Here is a 22,341-nt window from a genome sequence, read left to right on the forward strand (position 1 = left end):
CGGAGAAGACTCTTTGTGCTATGCTAACTTCTTCTTAGCAAGTTACAGCAGCTCAAAGAGCAGTCAATGTGTCTATGCTGAGTCACCCCTTTCCACTTTTCATGGAACTGCAATCATAATGTGTCTTTGGGGAAAACCATTAATTAGTGAGATGCAGCATTAATTTTATATTTATATGAAGTTTTTGTTTTGCTTTTCTCATAACACTTTTTTATTTTGACTTGAAATACAACATGGTTACTTCACTGGTATCCATTTAGAGTACTGTCATAGTCACTTTATAGTCATTACTATAGCCATGTCAACCATTCTTAGTGCATTCTTTCACTGTTTCCATTTTTATTGTACTGGGTGTGAGAAACATTTTTTCATTTTAGTAATCTTTGATTTAGATTATAATTTCTCATTTAGTATCAGGTGAAATACCAGTCATCATGATGTGAGGTGACATGTCAAATGATGTAGGTCCGTCTGACCCGCTATGTCAGGCTTCATCAGTTGCATTTGGTAGGAGTTTTTCATAACCTTCCACAAGGCTAACATGTAATCCTTTTCCTTGTTCCTTCCTAAAACTCTCCTTTATAATACTGCTTACAAAAAAAACCACCGTTGCTTGACAATAGTTATAATGTATCAGCAGTCCCTTATATTGATCATGTCCCTTGTTTTTGTTGTTCTCTGTTAGTGGCTTCTTGTCTCAGAAGGTGAATAACTTGGAAGCAGACAGTTGGTTTTCCACTTTTTACAATGAAATCATGCACAGTTGTGTTCTAATGAATCTCTAAGATGCCTGAGTGTTCCTGTTACAAGAAGTGTTAGTTTAAGACTGAGATTTTTTAACATGGAATTTCTGGTTGGGGTATCAGAATTTGAATGGATGTTTGAAGTTAATGTTGACAGATGTTAACTTCCCCTTATATAGATTTGATGTTGCTGATATATAAATTCTCATTCTGAATTCAGTCTTCAGGCTTCTTTGAGAGTTGTCTGAAGCAATCAGGTCAGATTACTTAGCAGTTTGAGATTTTTTGCATGTTAAAAAGTGTTACGTTGTTCTTTCTGCAGACAGTGCAGCTCATTATGGGTTCTGTTCGTTTTCTAGACAGCAGGGAATGGATGCAAGTGGGCTAGTATTTCACCCTTCAGTATCACTATGCAAATGGAAGTCATACTCTAATAAATCTCATTTGTTGTATGTCTTTTTTCCCCCAGAATTTCAAAGAATATCCCTACAACTAAAGATGTTGAACCTCTGCTTGAAATAGATGGAGATATACGGAACTTTGAAGTGTTTTTATCTTCACGAACACCTGTTCTTGTGGCACGTGATGTAAGAACATTTTTGCCATGTACTGTAAACTTAGATCCCAAGCTACGAGAAATTATTGCAGGTGAGTATCCTCTCAAATGGGAAATGACATTATTATTTCTTTCCATTTTAAGTAGAGCTACTTTGCATGTTACACAGAATCCTGATTTGTTCATCAAATCAGTCCGGTGGATTGTCTGATTTGACTTCAGTAACAGGCCATTCAGTTTCACTTAGTAGCTTTGCTGTAAAGGCCGGATCATACTTAGGCTGAAGCTTCTCTTTTGGAGCAGGAATTCATTCTTTTTGATTTGAAGACTGCTTTAGCAGGTGGAGGAAACCAATACACATTTTAGTAGTACAGATGCAAGTTGGCTTCCAGATCTTTGCAATTTTGAATAGCACCAATAAGATCCTGTAGAACCAAAGCCAGTGAAACAAAGTGGAACATCTCCATTTGGATGTATATCCTACTAGATACCCATGCAGTTGGTACCTGTGAATTACTTTTTCCCCTGCTATAGTATTATATTTAGATTCATCCTAGCATGAGTGGTTTTTATTGCACAGTGATTGTTACACAGTTCTCTGTACTTGCTTGTATTTTCAAAAAATGCAGTCAGGTTCAGCTATATGCTGTTCTGCAGAAAAACACTGCTCGGCATTAAATATTCTGAGCACTCACTGCTATTGTGGATTGATGTGACACGTGCTGTGGCACTTGTTGTCTGATCTTAGGGATTGCAGTTGCCTCTAAAGTAAGGGTAATGCATCCTAACATTTCTGCCTGTTAAGAGATGCTAAAGCTATGAAGAAAGATGGAATTTAAAATTGGATTCTTATGAGTCAAGTCAATAGTCTAGGTGGGAACTGAATTACGGAATTAATGATTCTTTTTGCCTGTCTTTTCTGTCATGACACTTTTCTTCAGTCCTCAGCTGGAATCTGTTTTGTTATTTTATTCAGCTTCCTTCTCTGCACTTGATAACTGCCATGGGGTAGCCTGACTTCGCTCAAAAGCTCTGTCTTGTTAATCTCTACAGAAACAGTACAGGTCTGACTATCACGTCAGAGACATACTTAGCATGATGTATTCCTGCATTTCCTCCCATTTGGTTTGGGATTTGTAACATGTTCTCTCTGAGAGAGACTGTTTAGAGGTGTTTAATATGCTACATAAATTCATGCTATAAGTTGCCCTAAGTCTCCTAAGGCCTTCTGTGTAGATGTGATCCTCAAGAGAAATCAACAAATGGCATTTGACGTTCTACTTGATGAGTTCTGATTGGAGTTAAATACACAAAAATGTACTCCAATGAACTGGCAAACAAATCAAAACTTTTTCAAATACTTCAAGCAAAATTCTTTCTCTTTTACCTTTTTTATTTTTCAGATGTTCGTGCTGCAAGAGATCAAATGAATATTGGAGGACTTCCTTATCCCACATTGCCTTTACACGAGGCACCTGCTAGAGCAACCTCTCTGTTCAGTCAGCCTTCCTCAGCTTGCTCTTCTACAACCTCTTTCAATGGACCTTTCAATAGTGGAGTTTTATCACCTCAACCTCACAGCAGTTACTATAGTGGTATGACAGGACCTCAGCATCCATTCTACAATCGGGTAAATAATCGAGAACCAATTAACATTCTTTTGATTTAATCTGGTAATACTGCAGATGTCATCTATAAAGTAGTAAAAGACGCATGCAGGTTTTATTTAGGCATGGAGAAAAGTCCAAAAGTTGGTAAATTTCACAGTACTGTAGTCTGGAGGAGAATGTGGTGAACACAGAAAAACAAATTACCATGGGGAAAAAAGGTCAGATCATTTTGAGACACTCTGCTCACTCGTAGGATATAGCAGGTTGAGGTTTTTTCCTTTGATTTTTCAGAGGTGAACTGTGTTCAATTGTTCACATAGTTGCTCGCAGGCATTGGAAGGGATCCTGGCCTTTTCTTGGTGACTTTGGTTAAAACATACAGAAACTTAAGTGGGGCCTACATCACAAGAATGTATGTCTGTCTTCCCTTTTGACTCTTTTTGAAGTTATTCTGGGATCTTTTCCCTAAACGAGTATTGCACTAGTTTAAAGGAATTAACAAAAATTGCATTAAAAGTACATTTCTGAGCTATTTCTGAGCTTCTGAAAACAAAGTCCTAGACATGGCTCCCTTGAAAATTCTGTGTAATCAGATTGAGTCTAAACTTTCTATTTTGGTGGGATGTATGCAGTATTTTTACACTTTATTTTTTACTTTTTTTTTTTTCTGCAGTCCTGTCGGGGGGGGGGGAGTAGGAAGCTGATAAAAGTCATAGCTTACTTCTGTGTACGGGAAGTGGTCTCAACTTCAAGTAGATTTAACCATAGGTATATGTTTAAGTTAATAAGCTGGAAAGAAAAGAGTTATTCCTAAATCAGTGTTTGTTAACCAAGGCAGAAAAGAGTACACATAGCACAAAGCTTTCTAAGTCATCTGTTCTAAAATTATTCTTCTGTACCTTCAATATAGTGATAGTATACTGTTTAGTTGAAAATAACTTTGAGACATACACTTTGTAGTCCAACACGGATAAACGCTTGCCACACAAATCTTTATGCTGATACTAGCTCAGATTTGTTAAAGTAGGTGTTACACAGAATGCAGGTACTGTGTGGCAGCTCTGTTTTTGCGCCTGTGTTACTGTACATGACAAGTATGGGGTAATATGTTGTTGAAACTTGTATGTGTTTTTGGCTCTAATAAGCATTACAGAAGCAGTTATTGGTGAGTCATAAGCTGTTCTTCCCATCAGGTTGTTTGTATCAAGTGCATACACAAGCATGCGTTCTTTTTTCCCTGATGAAGGCTAAAATACTTCTGGCTTGGCCTTTGTCTTTGAAATTTTATGCTGCCCTTCTAAGGTATAATTCGTTGTAGTGTTTTACACTTTCAAATGTGGACAAAGAGCTGTATTCACTACCTTGGAGTCATAAAGGTACGGTCATGAATGTCACATACTGAGATAAGTGATGAAAACTACATAATAGTAGGAAACACAGGCTGAAAGGCTGTTTCCTTCAGTGGTGTTTATAAAAAGAACAGCAACTAAAGAGTAGGTTCTCCCCAGTAGAAGTTTCTGGGACAGGTATTGTTGGTCATATACCTGTATGACACAACATAATAGGTTCAAATGCTTCTGTGGAAATGCCTGAGGTCTTACGCAAAAATGCTCTAAGTTCTGGGGATAGATGCCATATTCTGACCAGTAAGTGATTCCTGTCCTGCTGTCTTTAAGCATTAGTTTGTGCTTAAGAAAAAAGCCTTTGAGCTGCTGGGGAAAATAACTGTATATTTTTAGGAAATACAATTTTTTTTTTTTTATGTGTGTATGTTTCTCCTTTGTTCTTTTTATGTCCTTATGCTAGTTTCCAGTGACATAATCTATTGATTTTGGGTTAAAGCCCCATTCTCCCTCTGTATAGCTGTGAAAGAAAGATAACAGTCCTGTTTGCCAGCTCTTCAGCTTGGCACTTTGGCTCTCAGTGTAGGACTATACTGGACATGCACATTTTACCACTGTCTAATGGCATGGCAACAAGCTGGATTCAAGTTCAGCTTCTCAAAATCACTACTATCATGGATCTTTGTGGAGATCATATTTCTTATGGGGAAGATCAGAGCAGTAGGCAAGTCTAAGTGGGATTTCCTGGGTGGGAACTCGAAATTCTGGTGTTTGAAGACTTATGTTTTTTCCAGAAGAGGACCAAATTGAGCAAATTCTTTGATGTCTTGGAAAAATAATGAACACCACACTTACATTTTATAGCCTATTTGCAGATTTGGAAAGCAGCTCTAGACTGGTTTTTGCTCAACATATGTTTATGTTGATCTCATGTTTTCATGATATCTGTACTTCAAATGAAGATCGAGTCTGTAGAGTTTAAGCCTATAACAGAATTAATCCCACAGTTGGGAAACAGTGGAGTAGCTGAAGTGGGCTCAAGGCATAATTAGAAATTATGAAAGAATTGTGGGATAATTGCCTATTCACCAATTATTTTTTCATTGCTTTGTAGTTTGATGACTCGCAACCACCAAACAGGTGCTCACTACGTGTTTCAGTGGATAGGCTTTGCAGTGAGAGCTAGGCACTTGAATGCAGTACAATCATTAAGTATTTCATGCTTGGGGGGTTTCCACGCAGTTTAAGCTGTTAGTGGAAAACTGAGGTATTAAATTACTCTAGAAATAATACTCTAGAACTTTTTCTGAATAGATTTTAATTTCCAGAATATACCATAGAATCTGTGCCTTTTGGCAGTGAAATAATTTTACATCTGTGAATTTTCTGAACCATCCTATGCTAGCCAATAACTGTAAGGCAAAGGCTAGGTATTAGTTCTTCTAACTATTTAAAAAAAAAAACCACCAAAACTTCCCTGTTTAGGCTAATGGTTACGATGCATATCATGTAATTTCATATGTTGTAAAAGCATATGAATTTTTTTGTGGGTAATTGTGTGAAAGCGTGCAGAGAGACTCCCTTTAGCAGCTAAGGATATAGAACCGTTTGTATTTTCCATAAATTGCTCATAGTTGTAGCATCTGCCATCTAAGTAATTGCTGTATGCAGGAGTTAAACTTGAATTTCTCAGTTCATTTCTAGCTGCTTCTGAATGCAGGGGTTTTTTAGTCCTTGTTGACTAATCCGAAGTGGACTATTTCCACAAATTGTACTCTTCCCTCATAGATTGGCCCTTGAGTCTTAAAGTTCTTTATACTGAATGTGGTGCAGTGGGGTAATCAGAATCTTGTCATGTGCAGAAACACAAGCCAGATATATTCTGTTTTGTTAAATAGCTGGAAAATGCAGTTTTGAAAATGCTGTGTATAGAAGCATCAGAAATCTGTAATACAGACATTGTTTTGAGATTTGTACATTCGGGTTGGGTTTTGGGGGGGTTTCGGTTTGGTTTTTTTTTTTTTTTCATAACTGCACAATGAATTGAAAGCAGTGAAAGCTATAATTCTGCTTTTTCTAATGTCTAAAGACTTTATTGCCTTTTAGTACATTGCCTTAAAAGGGAATTGATAAGGACATTAAAATCTTAGATTTTTAAATAAAACTCAAATTCACAGGTTAAAACAAAATTTCACAGTATTGGACAAGCAGTTTGTACTTCTTAACTGCATTACTTGTAAGGTTCATAACTCTGAAATGTGTGCTCATGCGTCTGTGCACACACATACACACACGTTTCGTTGCATGCCAGTGGGTAGCATGTGAATTTTAGAAAACGTATTTATACGCTTGGGTTTAGCACAAAGATTGGAGCGTATGGAGTCATTTCTTCACATGGAAGTGTATTTGAAATTCTGAGATCTCTGTATCTTCTAGAAGTGACTTTAATGAAAGTTTTAAGTTCTCATTCAGACCCTTTACAATAATGTGCTGATGGGACTTTTTGAAACTCGGGTAGTGTTTGTTTTCTCAAAATTTGTTAGTAAAAAGGGATAAAAAAGTACCTGGTTACAAAAATCATTATAAGAATTTACTGTTGTTTGTTGGGGAAAATGTATGTTTTACTTTTTTATATATTTGTTTTATAACAATTAATGTTGTCCTTTAAAAATGGTATTTGTATTGAACAATATGCATTAACGTATTTCAGACGAAGCTCATATATTGTCTGCTATGAAAATCTATTTATAGATTTATAAAATCTGGTGTTGGTGGAAGCCTTCAGATTGGTGACCACAAATATCTGAAGTTCTGGTGGTGCTGTTATGTATCACACTTTTTTTTTTAACAACTCTTTTGGGTATTATGAATCATTCTGAGTTTTACTGAGTATCTGATTTTGAGTTTAGCATGTCAGAATGAGCAGAATTATCAGAATTGTCTTTAAATTATCCTTTGCCCGTATTCAAAATAGGTGTTAGAGTGTAGCTATCAAATCCACTCCAACCCTGTTTCTCCAGAGAAAAATGCCAGAGAACCCATGGGGAGAGTACAAGGGGATTGGTTGCTGAGGGATTTTGAAGAACTCGCTGCAGAGCTTATGACTGAATTCTGTTCAATGCAAAATGTAAAGCAAGCTATTAGTAATTGCTGTTTTCACTTTATTAAACTCAACTAAAGGATGTGTTTTGTTGAAATAATTTTTATTTTATTACTACATTTTGATTTGTGTAATTGTTTGTCCCTTTTTTGTTACATTTTTTTTTTTTCCATAGCCATTCTTTGCCCCATATCTTTACATGCCAAGGTATTACCCTGGCAGTTCTCATCTCATCTCACGTCCACCACTAAAAACGAGTTTGTCCAGAGATCAGAGCAATGGCCTAGTAAGTATTTTGAAGGATAATTCGAATACTAACCTAGACAATAAATATAGTGAGTAATGAATATGAAGGTTATTAATGGTGATTCACTATTAGACAAGTACATGCTCTGTATTATAAATATTTTAAACAAAGGTGTTATTAACATGTAACCTAAAATGTATTTTGTTTTAACTTTAGAAATTCCTCACAGAGGAAAACCAATTTTAACCTCTAAGTGTCAGCATTAGAGGAGTATGACCTGTAATACTGGCAGGAAAACGTTTTGATGAAAATGCCAACTGTACTATAGTAAATAAATTGATATGGTGCAATATTGTAATTTTATCTTCAATTTTTTTAATAATAGAAATTCTGTAACATCCAGTGAAGATAAAATGGCATCTTTTAATGTTGGAAAGAATACTAGAAATTGGAAGGCCAAAGTAGAAAGCTAAAATGAATGTTTTAAATATTTAAGTAAAACAAAATACATTTTAGTAAAAATACATTTTATCTTAAGTATGCATCAGTTGTGGCTTGGTTTTGCAAGTACATATAATTCAACTTTACCAGTTGAAAAGGAAAAATGAGCAGACTTTTCTAGCTTCCTATAAAATAATAAAATTCCTATTTAACAGTATTTATTCTACTAACAGATGGCTGTTCAGATGGAATTAAGAGATGAGGAAAGCTAAAAAAGTAAAAGCCTCACTTGTCGATCACTTTAATTCTAGGATATTGATACAATGAGCAAAGCTATTTAAAAGGTGGTAAAATGTTTAATCTCTTGAAGAAACATGTTTCTGTTGAATTATGTATTTCAAGATCATTCTCATTTACTGTTTGCTTCATATTTTTTGTTGAGCCCTTGATCATTTTACCCAAACCATGATATTTTGTTGTTGTTAGGATGTTATCAAGGAGGATGCTGATGAGGGGCTTCCTTCACCCACAGACCCCTCAATGGTAAATGAGTAGTCATGTGGTGTGGAAATTTTAGCATCTCATTGCTTTTTCAGCAGTAATGAGTCTGCATTAATCGTAACTGCAGTTCACTAACACTGCATCAGTGGCTTTGGTGGGCAAATAGAGTAGTTGAAAACTAATGTAGTTTGTGAATGAATTTAAGAGCTAATATTTCACTTATGTATATTTTTCCTTGTAGATTTCCCCTTACCTTTCTCAGTAGCTGTGGTTGAGCTTTCAGTAAAGAGAGTGTTGTGGTAGCTAGAGTGAAGAATGACAGCTGGTCACTTAGCGCTTAGATTTGTTTTCTCAGCTTTAGTCAACTGATCCCTACTTCTGGTGACATAAAGCTATTGCAGTTAACACACTATAAAGCACCTCTCAATAGAAAGAAAAATAAAACTGCCAGTCACAGGCTCATTCTTGAGTCAGAATGCTAGCATCTGCCTTTTCCATAACTTGTTTTTGGTTTATCCTAAGGATTTACAGAAAGATGTCATCTTTATGGGTATCTGTTTGAACTCTAATTGTGGGAATCAGTGGAAAATCATTCTCTGTTACCAAAACAAAGAGGTTAATATCATTGCCCTTATTTCTCTAATAGTTGCTGCCAGTAGATGTTGGCAAGAGGTATAGTTTGATCTTGGCTTTTTTTTTTTTTTTTTTTCAAGTAAACCATTGCACGAAAGTCTTTCCATTGTTGTGCTGTGGGGAAAAAAAAGCCACCCCCCACCTTCCCCCCACCAAATTCCAAAGCTGTGTTTAACTGCACATAGCTGTCATTGAGCAGCCACATATGGGTGCTGCAATGGAAAATGTACCCTGAAGTTCTTTCTCCCAAGTCATTAGCTGCCTTGTGTGAAGGAATGACTTTGGAGTCATTTTTTCTTGTAGTACATTTTTGGAGATGCTGATGCCTCCCCTGTGTTTGATTCATTGTCTCAGTAACCCATTCTCTTTCCAGTCCTTTGCAGCTTTTCAGTGAGGAAAAAGTAACTACTTCCTGAGAAAGTCTTAGAATGATGGCTGAAGTATGTGTGTAACAGTGAATGTGAGAAGGCACACAAGCTTGGAAGAGTGGGATTTAGTTTCAGGGCAAACTAGTGAATGAGCTCCGGCAGCAGACCTGCACCTGGTTGCTCTTCTGCTTGCTGCTCTGAGTGTGTATCTTCAGCAAACACATAGGCTGCGGTTTCAAAGAGGAGTTTAAAAGGCTCATGTAAGTTATGTAGTCTGTTGGCTGTAGGTATGAAAATGCAGGATTTAGACTATTAAAAAGAAACTTTGTTTGAAACAATGATAACGGAGAATTTTATTAGATTTGGTTTTTAGTTTAATTTATACTACGGTCAATCTGCATAGCACAGCACATCAGATCATACACTTTTCCAAGACTTAGCAATATTTAACCTGCAGTGTAAATCTAAGCTTTTGCATTTTTTGAAATCTCTTGGGTAGCTGTCAAGAACATTTGTTAGTAAGGGTATGGTATTCTGTGTGCCTGGGAGGATGCCTCATCAGGGTTTCATCTGTCTAAAACCACTTCTTTTGTAGACTTTATTGAAATTTCTGTGACAAGAAGCAGTATCATATTCAGTTAGGACCTTCGATTATCCACAGGTGATGGGCACAATAATTTTATCCAGCTATTTAGGTAGCTCTTAATTGATGGGTCATTGCTACTATATAAATGATACAGCTTTTATTTATTAAATGAATTGGGGCATGCAAAGTAATGAAATAAACGAAAAATCTGTACAAAGTAGTTAAAGAACACCAAGATGTGTAATTGGTTTGGTGATTGAAAACAAGAGGAGCGTGTAGAATCAAAACTGTCTGTCATTCAAAGCTGGCAAGGAGCCAGAAGTGTTACAATTTTAGTTGTGTGTAAAATAGAGAATAATTATTATTTTGAATATTTAAGCCTTACAGGGCGGAACACCAATTTTGTCAGGAGTATCAATTTTTTTCATACAGCTCGTCATTGCTGATCCCTGCATGAGCTGACAGAGCTGTGTCAAGGATGTTACACGATCTAGTTAAGGCCCTGTGTTCTTGTCAGTCTGACACTGGAGTTGACCGAGTCCTGAAATTTCAGATCTTATTCATTAGTCTTGTAAAATTAGCATAAGTGAAGGTTAGCTTAGTGGAAATCAGAAATATTTTGTGAGCAGTCATCCTCTATCAAGAATTTGACTTACACCACCTTCTATATTTGGATTCTGTTGCTGATGTTAAGACTTGTCTATCTTAGACTGTAGTTTACTCTTCTTTACTGAATGGAACAAAACATAAATGTCAAGGTTCTGTACCTGGGTCAGGGCAATCCCAAGCACAACTGCGGGCTGGGAGGAGAATGGATTCAGAGCAGCCCTGAGGAGAAGGACGTGGGGGTGTTGATTGATGAGTAGCTCAACGTAAGCCAGCAGTGTGTGCTTGCAGCCCAGAAAGCCAACTGTATGCTGAATCGAAAGCAGTGTGGCCAGCAGGTTGAGAGGTGATTTTTTCCCTCTCCATTCCTCTCTCATGAGATCACACCTGTAGTGCTATATTCAGCTCTGCAGCCCCTAACACAAGAGGGACATGGACTTGCTTGAGCAAGTCCAGAGGAGGGCCACAAAGATGATCAGAGGGATGGAGTACCTGTCCTATGAAGACAGGCTGAGAGAGCTGGGTTTTTTCAGCTTGGGGAAGAGAAGGCTCAAGGCATTAGAGCAGTTTTCCAATACTTTAAGGGGGCCTACAAGAAATCTGGAGGAGGGCTTTTTACAAGGGCATGTAGTGATGGGACAAGGGGGAATGGCTTTAAACTGAGAGTAGGCTTGATGAGATATTTTAGGGTATTGTCTGAAATCGCTGACAAAAATTGAATTGACTTAATATGTCGGCCTTTGCACATCTGTGATGAAGACAAACATTCATTTCTGCTGGCTTTACTATAAAAATGGTTATTTCTGACAGGAACTGCAGAAACTGCGCAGTGCTCTTCTGAAGAGTTTATCATTGGATTGTAGCGTTACCGATATATGTTCACAGTATTCCCTGTTATGTTAGAAATTAAACTAACATTAGCAGTGAGTATATGTCATAAAACTAATTGTGTGCTTTAGTTTGCATTGTTAATTATGACTTGTTAGGATGCAGCTTGTCGCAATATAATTGTTTTGTTTAAATATTTTTTTTTCATACTGCACTGAATATAAAATACCTTAAGATGTAGTATGTGTGCTTTGAATGAGAACTGACATGGCCCAGATCATGTAGCACAGGCACACATACAGTATGCTTTTAAGAAAGTGGAAGTGCTTCTCAGAAATTGGAGCATGAATGAAAATGTGTGTCATGGGAGTTTTCTTGTGTGGATTTTCCAGGTGCTTTTATGTAGTGTTTTTGTGCTTTGAATATTTGTTCTTGAAAGAAGTACTTTTTCAGTTCTGGGTAGAAAATGGAGGAGTGGGGGGATTTTTTTTTTTTTTTTTTCAGGGTTTGACATGGATTAAGTTTTCAAAGTTATTTGAGGTCTGTTGGTGGTACAATGTGACCTTGAAATAGAATGTTTGGTTAAAAACAGGATTTTCCATCAGAAACATAATGTAAAGCTTTTATGCAAGCAAAATACATTGTGTTGTTTTCTTACAAGTACAAAATGGAGTAGTCTGCTCATAGGAAAATAGTATTTGTATAGCATATACTCAATGTAGCATCTGAAGGTCTATCTTAAGTGTTTCATTATGTTATGAAAATATACCGTTTGTGCCCTAACACTGATTTCCTCTGTTTACTTCAAAGTGTGTCATCTGTATTTTCAACCTTTCTGCTGTCACTTTAAGCTGTTGTTTTCCTTTCATTCTGTTTTGTCCTTTTCTCGAAGCTGTGTAAGTCTGGGTTAAACAGACAGGTACAGCCACTTTCTGTGAATTGTCATTCCCTTATTTCAGAGTCATTTTGGAAGCTATCATACCGGTGCTTCATGCTGGGCTGTCTGTAAACTAATGCTCATTACTAGCCTTGAGGTTTGTTTTGACAAGCTGCTTTTAGCTTTTGCATGGCAAATACTTTTCAGACTAATGTTCTCTAAGTATCTTTAACAAAACCACTAAGGCTGAAAAATGTGTCAGTTTAAGTACAGTTTTAATTCACTTACATGATGACAATATCCCTAAAGCTATTACATTACTTATTCTTCAGAGAATGCTTTTTATAAAGAATGATTTGGATTAATGTGCATATATTTCAAACAGTTCACACTAACAAAAACAGTCTAAATATTTTAGTGCTTTTCTGTATTATTTTTTAATACACAGCAAAGTTTCTAAACTAACTCTAAATGCATGCAGAATGATTTGTTCTTCACTGGTAAAAAATATTTTGATCTGAAGGAAAGCTGTTAAATTAAAAATGTTTAAAACTTTTCTTCATTTATTTGTAGATACATGATAGATAATGTATTTAATAGATTCAGAGAACTAAGGCAATTGCTTGCACGCATTGCTTAGGGATCATTTATTTTAGTAGTGCCACAGTGTAATTTTAGCTATAATGATTTCTTTTATTTCAATTGATAAGCTTCCTTTCACAAAATAATTAAGATTTGAATTAACTTAATAACTTTTCTTTATTGATGTATTATCTAACTCATACCAATAGTAAATAGTGTGTCTATGGGGAATTAATAGACAAAATAGTATTCTGAAGGAAAACTCAGGTTTGTTTTTTTTTAAGGAAAAATACAAATGTATGTTTAAAAAGTATATGGTAAATAGCTCCAGGACGAAGCTTCGTTCCATCATCTTCATTTGATGGTTGGCTTATGTCTTTAACATGATAAAGATTTTAGCTGTACTAAAAATCAGACCAGATTAAGACCTACATTTCCTCCTTTAGATGCTTAATATGATAACTAGTTAGATATTGCAGGCACCTATTAAGGGAAACATTGCAGAATCTGAAACTGTCTTGTCCTCAGAAGGAGTACCAAGCCCCTAAGTTTGCAGTAAGACTGCAGTGGCATTATAATGCTTAATTTTTCTGCAATAATTTAGGGGGACTGCCTACCCAGAAAATGTTTGTCTGGTATCCAGTTGGCATCAAATAAAAATGTAAATGGTCAAAGGAACAAAGATGAGTTCCCCAGTTCTGTTTTCAGGCAAGTGTGCAAAGGCTTGGAGTCCCCACAACTTCTTGTTACATTCTAGAATGAAGTTGGTAGTTTACCAGTTTTGAGTCTATTACAAGCACATCTGGCAGAAAAATGATGAAGGCTTACATATAATAACATCTCAACTGTGAAACTCAGAATAGCTAAGGTGGGGAGCATGCCTGCCTCCCCAGATCAGGTATCTCTGTTAACAGTAAGTTAGAAATAACTTTGAGGTTAAATGGTAGTAGATAGTGAGGTTTTGGATTTGCTGTCTTGGAAGTAATACTTGAATAAATTCTTCTTAAATATCATGGTTTAGAAACTCAGATATAGTTAATGCCATTCTGTGTGATAATCCTTGGTTTTCATAAGCAATATATTTGGATCTATTAATTTATATTCTGAAAGATTAAATAACTATGAAGTAATTAAATAAATGTAAAAAAAAAAAAAAGTATCGTGACTAAACCAGTCTTCATTGGTGATTTCAGAAGTATATATAACTTAAGTCTGGATAGTCAAAATGCACTTTTACATCCCAGGGTTTATGCATGTGACTGATGAGTTCTGAAGCTTTAGAAGCATTTTTGCATCCTCACAAATTGAGCTTTGGTGCATGGCCTACAGTGCTGAAACCCAAACTTCACTTTCAGAAAAAAGTGGGGTGCCACTGTCCTTCCAGGAGAAGGGCATACAGATATTTCATAGCTGATAGAAATGGTTCTGATTTTGCTTTTAGGAATTTGGAATCACTAGCATAACTGTTTAGAGCTTTGCACTTTGCTCCTACTTAATGCACAGGTCCCCATCCAGGAAGAATGGGGTGTTTTGAGAACATACTATCCTAGTATACTGACTGCCTACAGATGCATTTGTTTTGCTTTCTCCAAAATTCCCAGAAGCTGGCAACATTAAGAGGACAACTTCTGTGTTACAGATCTGAGTTGTGAATAATTTCTACCTCGATCTTGCCAAAGTTTGAGATACATGAAGCATCCTTATAGCATCTTGGAGGGCAGTGGCAGTGCTGCTGTCTGTTTCTGTACTGTGGTACACAGCTCCTTGGCTGATCTTGCATAAATGGAGCTGAAGGAACCTCTGGAAAGTGGAGGTTGCTAAAATTACCCAGTGAATCCAAGTAACTGAGGAATTATGGTTTAGGTCATCTTGGATTCTAAACCAGGAGTTTTTAAGACAGGAAAATTGAAAATGTGTCTGCATTATTAAAACAAACCAAAAAGCAAACCACCAAAACCCAAACTAAATACTAAAATCGGGGGAAACTGAACAAAAGTGCACTTGAAATTGATTAACCCTTACTTAATATTTCTGATTCTGATTTTTATGCTGCTTTTCTTAAATAATAGAGAGTTATTTTCTCAGGCAGGACCCAGAATGCTGTGGTTTTTTTCTCATATAAATACCTATAAATAAATGTTTGCCAGTATATAGGTAGTTTGATAGTAATTAAAAATGCCTGTGCATTCTTATTCTCATCCCTTTATTTTAAAATGTAGTTGAGCACAGCTTGATTTGTGTTAGTGTATATTGTGAAATTCTGGGTGTGCTGAGTATCTGAACAAATCTCACGTGCACATTTTCTCACTTCTTACAGGGAGCAGGCACAGGGTCGACTTCAGGAGTATCGCACGTGCCTCTGAGCACAATGAGTGTGGAAGCTGTGTGTGAGAAGCTAAAGCAGATAGATGGTCTGGACCAAAGCATGTTACCTCAGTACTCTGCAACTATTAAAAAGGTATTAGCTGAATTTCGTTGATGTGTTCAGTACCTAAACATGGAGATAAACATGGAAATATTTAGTTGCCTCTTTTCTTGAAAATACTTATTTAAACGCATCAGATGTCAAAACAGCATCCTGACTTCTACACATGCTAAGTTTGGAGGACAATTAAATACAGGCATATATTTTTTCAGAGCAAATGCTCTCTCTCAAGGAAGAAAACCAGAAATATAAGTGCTGATGAGACTTTATTGTAAGAAAAGAAGCAAGAAAATGGTTTCAAAATTGCCATGTTAAGTAGGGTTGCAAATATGTTCTATATTCAGGTAGCAACATCTTTTTCCCCATGAGAAATTTGCACATCTCTTGTAAATGAGTATTGAAGTTGTTCCATTTATCTCTTACCACATTTTTCTGCTGCTGCATTTTTTCAGAGACATTAACACTGAATCATTTTTGTGTTTATTACTTTTTTCACTGTTCTTTGTGCTTCTTTCACAAAGAAAGAAGGGAAAAATACAGAGGTTGTCATTAGTGAATGTTTTTGCTGAGCTTGCTTGATCCTGGTATCCCTCATATCTTAAAAAATACAGGGAGGCTGTTGATTCAAAGATTAAGAGACAGTTTTATCATAGGAAAAAGCTTCAGTGGTACTGCTTAAAGTAAGAAGTAGAATGTCAGATTGCAGCTCATTAAGTATAGCTGCAAAAAAATCCAGTTGCTTTGGTGGCTCTAGAGCACTAAAAGAGTGTGTGCTCATCAGTTATCTCTAATGAGATGTCCCTTATTTATATTTTTACATTTCTTACTACGAGATCATGTGAAAAGAAAGAATGAAAATGGCTCATCCTGGTCTTGTTCCTGGTTTGATTAAGACCGTCTGCTGGGATATGGGAGCAAAACCACTGAGACCTATCAGACTTAGCAGAGCTCTCAGCTTGGGTCTTCTGTTTTGTGGCTACTGTCCTAAGACACGGTTCCTCTTTTACCTTCTGTCTATCCACTGATGCATAGTATAAAGAGAAACACTTACCATTTTTGTGTAGTGAAAAGGGTTCTGTATTGAATCTGGTGCTGTTGGAAGTTAAGCACTATATAAACATGCCTGACATAAAATGGTGTTTAGGCACTTCCGTGTTGATCTCTGAATGATGATAGAAGTCTAGTCTTCTATCCCCAGGTATCCCTGGTGATGGGAGGATTGCAAGCCTGCTTTTATGCAGGGAGTGATCTTTGATGCCTCAAGCCAGGGGACAGATGGTACCTGGGACATAACTGTGTTATTACCTTCAGATACTTGGGTGTCTGCAGTCCATTTGTCTTCTGAGTCTGGGTAAATGTAAGCAGATGAATGTGGCTTATTGTCTGTGAAAATTTCTACCACTGATATGTTATTTCCGTATGTCTGTTTATAGAACACAATTGCATTGCTTTTCATGTACACGTTTGTGATGGGTCTAATGTTTTCATGACATACAAGTTCTTCTTGTCCATCGGCAGTCATCAGTAAACATTCTCTTATAAAAGCATGTATTTATTATACAGGATTGGACTAAAGAATGATGTTGGGGAGTTTCACTAGTAGTGCCCATCAATATATCCAATTTTAATTACCTTTTTAGTCTGTTACTGCCACACCATAATTCTTGTTTCAGTAATTTACATTATTTAGTTTTATTGTTTTAGGCAAATATAAATGGCCGTGTCTTGGCTCAGTGCAACATTGATGAACTGAAAAAAGAAATGAATATGAATTTTGGTGACTGGCACCTGTTCAGGAGCATGGTAAGACTTTCTCTTCAGTAATCAGGTCATTGTCAATTAGTCTTTTTCATTATGAACCTTAGTTTCTCTCCCCTGCCTCCACCTGTTTCTTTCTTCTTATTATCACCTTGAAGGTGATAAGTAGTATCTTAAAACATGCATGCATTTATTATTTTGTTACTTTGTCTTTTTTCTTGAGCACTTTAATGAAGGACTGGTTGCCTATGGATTTGCATCTTAATTGATTGTGAACTCTGCAGTTTTGCCTCCTCTTTCTGTAAGATCTGTTTTTCCTGTACGATTCCCTTTTCCCTTCAGTTATTTTAATGAAAGTGTCAGAACTTGATTCTCTTTGAAGCCTCTGTCCTTCTGTTAAAAGTTCGTCAGGGAGTTCAAAGTATATCAGTGTGAGGAAGAGGACAGCCAGGCAGGTGAGGTGCATGGCACACAATTGCTTAAGCATGATTTTTAGGGAAACTGAAGCTAAATGTCAAGCCAATGAGATAAATGTACAATATTCAATTGACATATATTTTATAATGTGAGAATACTGTATTGCGTGCTATTATTGAAGCATATATATAGATACCTAATTCCCCCCATTTCTCTCCCCTCAGTCTGAGAGTACAGTGAGGGTTATCATCACAGCAAACTGTGTTTTCTCTTAAGTATTTTTAGTATATGGTCAGTTTTCTGTCTGAAAATAACAGTATGTCTCTCAAGTGCTAAATCAGTCTTGAAAACACTGAAAATGTCCAGATGAGATTTATTGTTAGATTCAGGCTGATTAAGCTATAAACCAGAAGTATTTAGGTTTGCTTTTAAATTTGTAATTAATTACTTGGTTTTACAAGAATTTAAGTGTTTCCTTTTAAGGGTCTGGGCAGTAATAAAAGTAATACGTAAATTTAAAAAATTATTAAATATTAAGATGTGATTCGCAGGAGACAAAGAATGCAGTAGAGCTGCGAATGGACTTTTTTCTTCACAGTTTTCCGTGGTCAAAACCACATATGCAAGTACACTTTTACAGTTGTGAATTCCTTTTTCCTGTTTTTAATAGAATTCTTCTTTAAAAGTTTTGAGAACTTCTGTTTATATAAATTACTGTCTCTTTTTGTGTTAAGATACTTGAAATGAGAAATTCAGAAAACCAGGCTGTTCAAGAAGATTCTCGTGGAACAACTGAGCATATTAGCACTGCAATTCCTCATAGTGAACTTACTCGTCGTCCTGGGCATAACACTGAGTTGCCTCACACTGACCTTACGGGTCTTTCTGGTCAAGCTCCCTACACGCTTAACTTCAGCTTTGAAGAACTCAATACAATTGGTCTTGATGAAGCTCCTACACGACACAGTAACTTAAGTTGGCAGGTATTTAGTAGAGAAATGTATTTTGCTTGCTAAACTGTGTGGTAAAGGGTTTTTTCCAGTCTTGGATGCAAACAGGTCAAGAAGTAAGTCTGCTGTGACAGTTCAGATACTTTCAGTTCCCAGTCTTGGCAAAGACCTTTTTGCAGACATGTAAGCTCTAATCACACTCTGAGTCAGTGTCTTTAGCCTTTGCCATCTAAAAACTGTTCATCTGTTGCAGTAATCACTCTTCAAGAGAAAAAAATCAAAACTCTCATACTTTTCCCATCTATCTCAGGCTGATGTTCTGCATGATTTCCGCTTAGCGTAGTATTCAGACTTTGTGTATGAAATATTTTAGCTACATGCTAGCCAGATGTTATGCTATTGAAAGGATTACAGGTACATTTATTAGGGTTTTTTTTAAACAGACAACTACAACCATGACATCAGAGTCTTGTCCTGTCAGTGCAGTATCTGTTCATAGACTCTAGAGCTGTCATCCTTCCCTAATTATAGTTTCTGACATTGGTTATGGTCAGTTTTCTTCTGTATCTCATGAAATCACCCAAAGTATGTAATTTTCTTTTGTCCTTTTTAAGAAATCCAGACAAATGAGCTGGTATCTAAATAGAGATTAGAATAAAGAATTAACAAACAAAACAAAAAGCCAAATCTAAACATTTGGCAGCTTTTTAATCTCTGGAACTCTAAATTAGAAAATCATGAAGGTGCATCAAAATAGGAAAATACCCCAAATTGCTAGCTATAGGTGATATTTTTAATATCCAGAATTCAGAGGTAGATTTCTATCCCAGATACCCCTGTGGATGTCATGCATGCTTGTGTGTGTGTGATTACCCTTACTGCCTATTTCCAGCAACATATCAATGTATGTTTTTCCAAACCAAAGTGGCATGATTCACATTTGTTATGTCATTTTGTGTCAAAAGCACAGAAGGACATCAAAGAAAATATATTTTTAAACACTCTTTAAAATGAGAGTTTAAATAAAGAGTGCTTCTGATGTCCATATAATTATCTGAAGTTGAATCAGAAGAATTAGAAAGGTAGTTTCTCCTTAAGAAAACATGAGAATTCACCTGCTGGAATTTTTGAAGTTGATACTGATAAAAAAGAACACTGCTGCTTCTCTGTTGTGGTGAGTTGACCCCGGTTGGATGCCAGGTGCCCACCAAAGCTATCACTCACCTCTTCAGCTAGAGAGGGGAGAAAAGATGTAATGAAAAGCTTGTGAGTCAGGATAAGGACAAGGGGAGATCACTCACCAGATACTGTCACGGGCAAAACAGACTGCACTTGGGAAAATTAGCTTAATACCAATCAAATCACAGTAGTATAATGAGAAATAAAACCAAATTTTAAAACCCCTTCCCTTCTTCTTGGGCTTAACTTTACTCCACAGTTCTCTACCTCATCCCCTGTCCCAGGGAGACAGGGAATGAAGGTTGTGGTTAGTTCATTACATGTTGTCTCTGTTGCTCCTCCCTCCTCAGTGAAGAACTCCTCACACTTTTCCCTCTTGTGCACTGCAAAGTTGAGCAGGTTTCCTAAAGCACTTCCTGCTTAAGTCAATGCATCAGCTCCAGTGCATGGGGCACTGCACTTCTTCAGTAGTGAGCATCCCCATTATATGTGTGACATGAAGCCGTATGTTCAGCCACTTTCTACTCCTTTACTTTGTTCACCTAGACCTGAATTCTAGTACTTAATAGATGGCTTAGATCCTATGCCTATGGAGTTCTCTATGTGCACACTAAAAGAGAGCAGACTTGGGTGCAAAGAGAAATATGTTTGTCTGAGAACTGATTTTTTCTGAAATCAGCTATATGCAATGGAATATTGCCAGGATATATTGAAGTACGTAGGATAGAGATCTTTTAAAAATGTGTTTGAGAGATGCTCAGCATTTAGATGAAGTCTGTCTTTAATAAAAAAATGCTAATTTTATAATGTACAAAAATGCGTTAGAAAAGCCCATCTTGACATACAAATTCAATTGTTATAATTATATACTCAAGAGAGTTAGCCTAAAATGCACTGGATAAAATGCTTGTTTTGTGGTAATCTTCCTTTATAAGGACCAACAATAAGAATACTTTGTAAGTTTAGTGAATGTGTGTGTGATTGCATATATATGATTATAGTAAGCATATTTTAACTATAGCATTCACAATTTCACTTGCATAATCTATTCACAGCAACAAAAAAATAAGCACATACTTAATGCATTGAATTATTTAATTTAAAAATATCAGTAAAAATAGATAATTCATTTAACTGTTGTCTCTCTTCTTTCTTTCTTTTTTTTCCAGTCACAAACTCGCAGAACTCCAAGTCTTTCAAGTCTTAACTCTCAAGATTCTAGTATCGAAATATCAAAGCTTACTGACAAGGTACAGGCAGAATATCGAGATGCATATAGAGAGTATATTGCTCAAATGTCCCAGTTAGAAGGAGGTGCTAATTCTACTACAGTAAGTGGTAGATCCTCCCCTCATAGTTCAAGTGCCTTCTATATGGGGCAGAGTACATCAGGAGGTTCATTGCATTCCAGTACAGAACAGGATAAAGGAAAAGACAGTGAACAGAAACAAGATGATGGAAGAAAGTCCTTCTTGCTGAAGAGGAATGATGTTGATTACAGTACTTCAGGTGTTTCTACTAATGATGCGTCTCCTTTGGATCCTATTACTGAAGAAGATGAAAAATCTGACCAGTCTGGTTCCAAGCTTCTCCCAGGAAAGAAGTCTTCAGAAAGAACAAGTATTTTCCAGGCTGCAGATTTAAAGCTCAAAGGAGGTACTCTTCGGTATCAGAAACTTCCAAGTGATGAAGATGAGTCGGGAACTGAGGAATCAGATAATACTCCACTTCTTAAGGAAGGTAAGGATAAGAAGACAGATGGCAAAATTGAAAAGCAGCCCAAATCTCCAGAACATGGATCTGAACCTATTAGAACCTTCATCAAAGCAAAGGAGTATTTAACAGATGCCCTTTTGGATAAAAAAGATTCGTCTGATTCTGGTGTAAGATCCAACGAAAGTTCTCCAAATCATTCCCTCCATAATGAAGGAGCAGATGATTCACAGCTTGAAAAGGCAAATCTCATTGAGCTTGAAGATGACAGTCACAGTGGAAAGAGAGGAATTCCACACAGCCTTAGTGGCCTTCAAGATCCAGCTGTGGTTCGCATGTCTATTTGCTCAGAAGATAAAAAAAGCCCTTCTGAAAGCAGCTTGATTGCAAGTAGCCCAGAAGAGAATTGGCCAGCTTGCCAGAAAGCCTTTAATTTAAATAGAACCCCTAGTACAGTAACCTTAAATAATAACAGTGCTCCAAACAGTCGAGCTAATCAAAATTTTGAAGAAATGCAAGGTATCAGAGATTCACCTCAAATTGTCCTGCACCCTGGCTCAGGTTCCAGTTCAACTGCAGTTCACAATGAGAACCTGAAGAGTGTTGCTCACAAGCGGAGCCAGCGTTCAAGTTATACCAGGCTTTCAAAAGATTCGTCAGAGCTCCACACTGTTACAGCCTCAGAAGGGGCTGGTTTTGGAGAGGAAAGAGAGAGTATCCTGTAAAAAGCAGCCAGGTTAAACCAGAGTATGCCCATGAGTTGTAGCTTGCTATGAGTTCTTTGTCAGTGTGTGGTTACATTAAGCTTTGTAGTTTAAGCTTTCAATATTGTAATACAAGTTCTAGATTATTTTCGGTTATTTTCTTGGAGAGAAGAA

The 22,341-nt window shown here is 36.6% G+C and overlaps 1 protein-coding gene across 6 annotated transcripts in view; it reads left to right on the forward strand.

The window, feature by feature from the left end:
- KIDINS220 (kinase D interacting substrate 220) overlaps positions 1-22,341 on the forward strand; it is a 79,902-nt gene extending 57,561 nt beyond the window's left edge. The window contains exons 23-31 of one of the 6 annotated variants that reach the window (XM_057431925.1): positions 1,213-1,391; positions 2,703-2,929; positions 7,528-7,638; positions 8,527-8,583; positions 12,455-12,481; positions 15,339-15,479; positions 17,151-17,249; positions 18,356-18,604; positions 20,920-22,341. In XM_057431925.1, coding sequence (XP_057287908.1) covers positions 1,213-1,391; positions 2,703-2,929; positions 7,528-7,638; positions 8,527-8,583; positions 12,455-12,481; positions 15,339-15,479; positions 17,151-17,249; positions 18,356-18,604; positions 20,920-22,188 — 2,359 coding nt within the window. In that variant the 3' untranslated portion in view covers positions 22,189-22,341. The remainder of the gene's footprint in view (positions 1-1,212; positions 1,392-2,702; positions 2,930-7,527; positions 7,639-8,526; positions 8,584-12,454; positions 12,482-15,338; positions 15,480-17,150; positions 17,250-18,355; positions 18,605-20,919) is intronic. The other 5 variants (XM_057431926.1, XM_057431927.1, XM_057431928.1 and 2 more) reach the window with 5 other exon arrangements.

The sequence above is a fragment of the Pezoporus wallicus genome, unplaced genomic scaffold, assembly GCF_028554395.1.
Source record: "Pezoporus wallicus isolate ANWC-B61680 ecotype Strahan unplaced genomic scaffold, APGP_CSIRO_Pwel_v1 contig_161, whole genome shotgun sequence".
Taxonomy (NCBI): Eukaryota; Metazoa; Chordata; class Aves; order Psittaciformes; family Psittacidae; genus Pezoporus; species Pezoporus wallicus.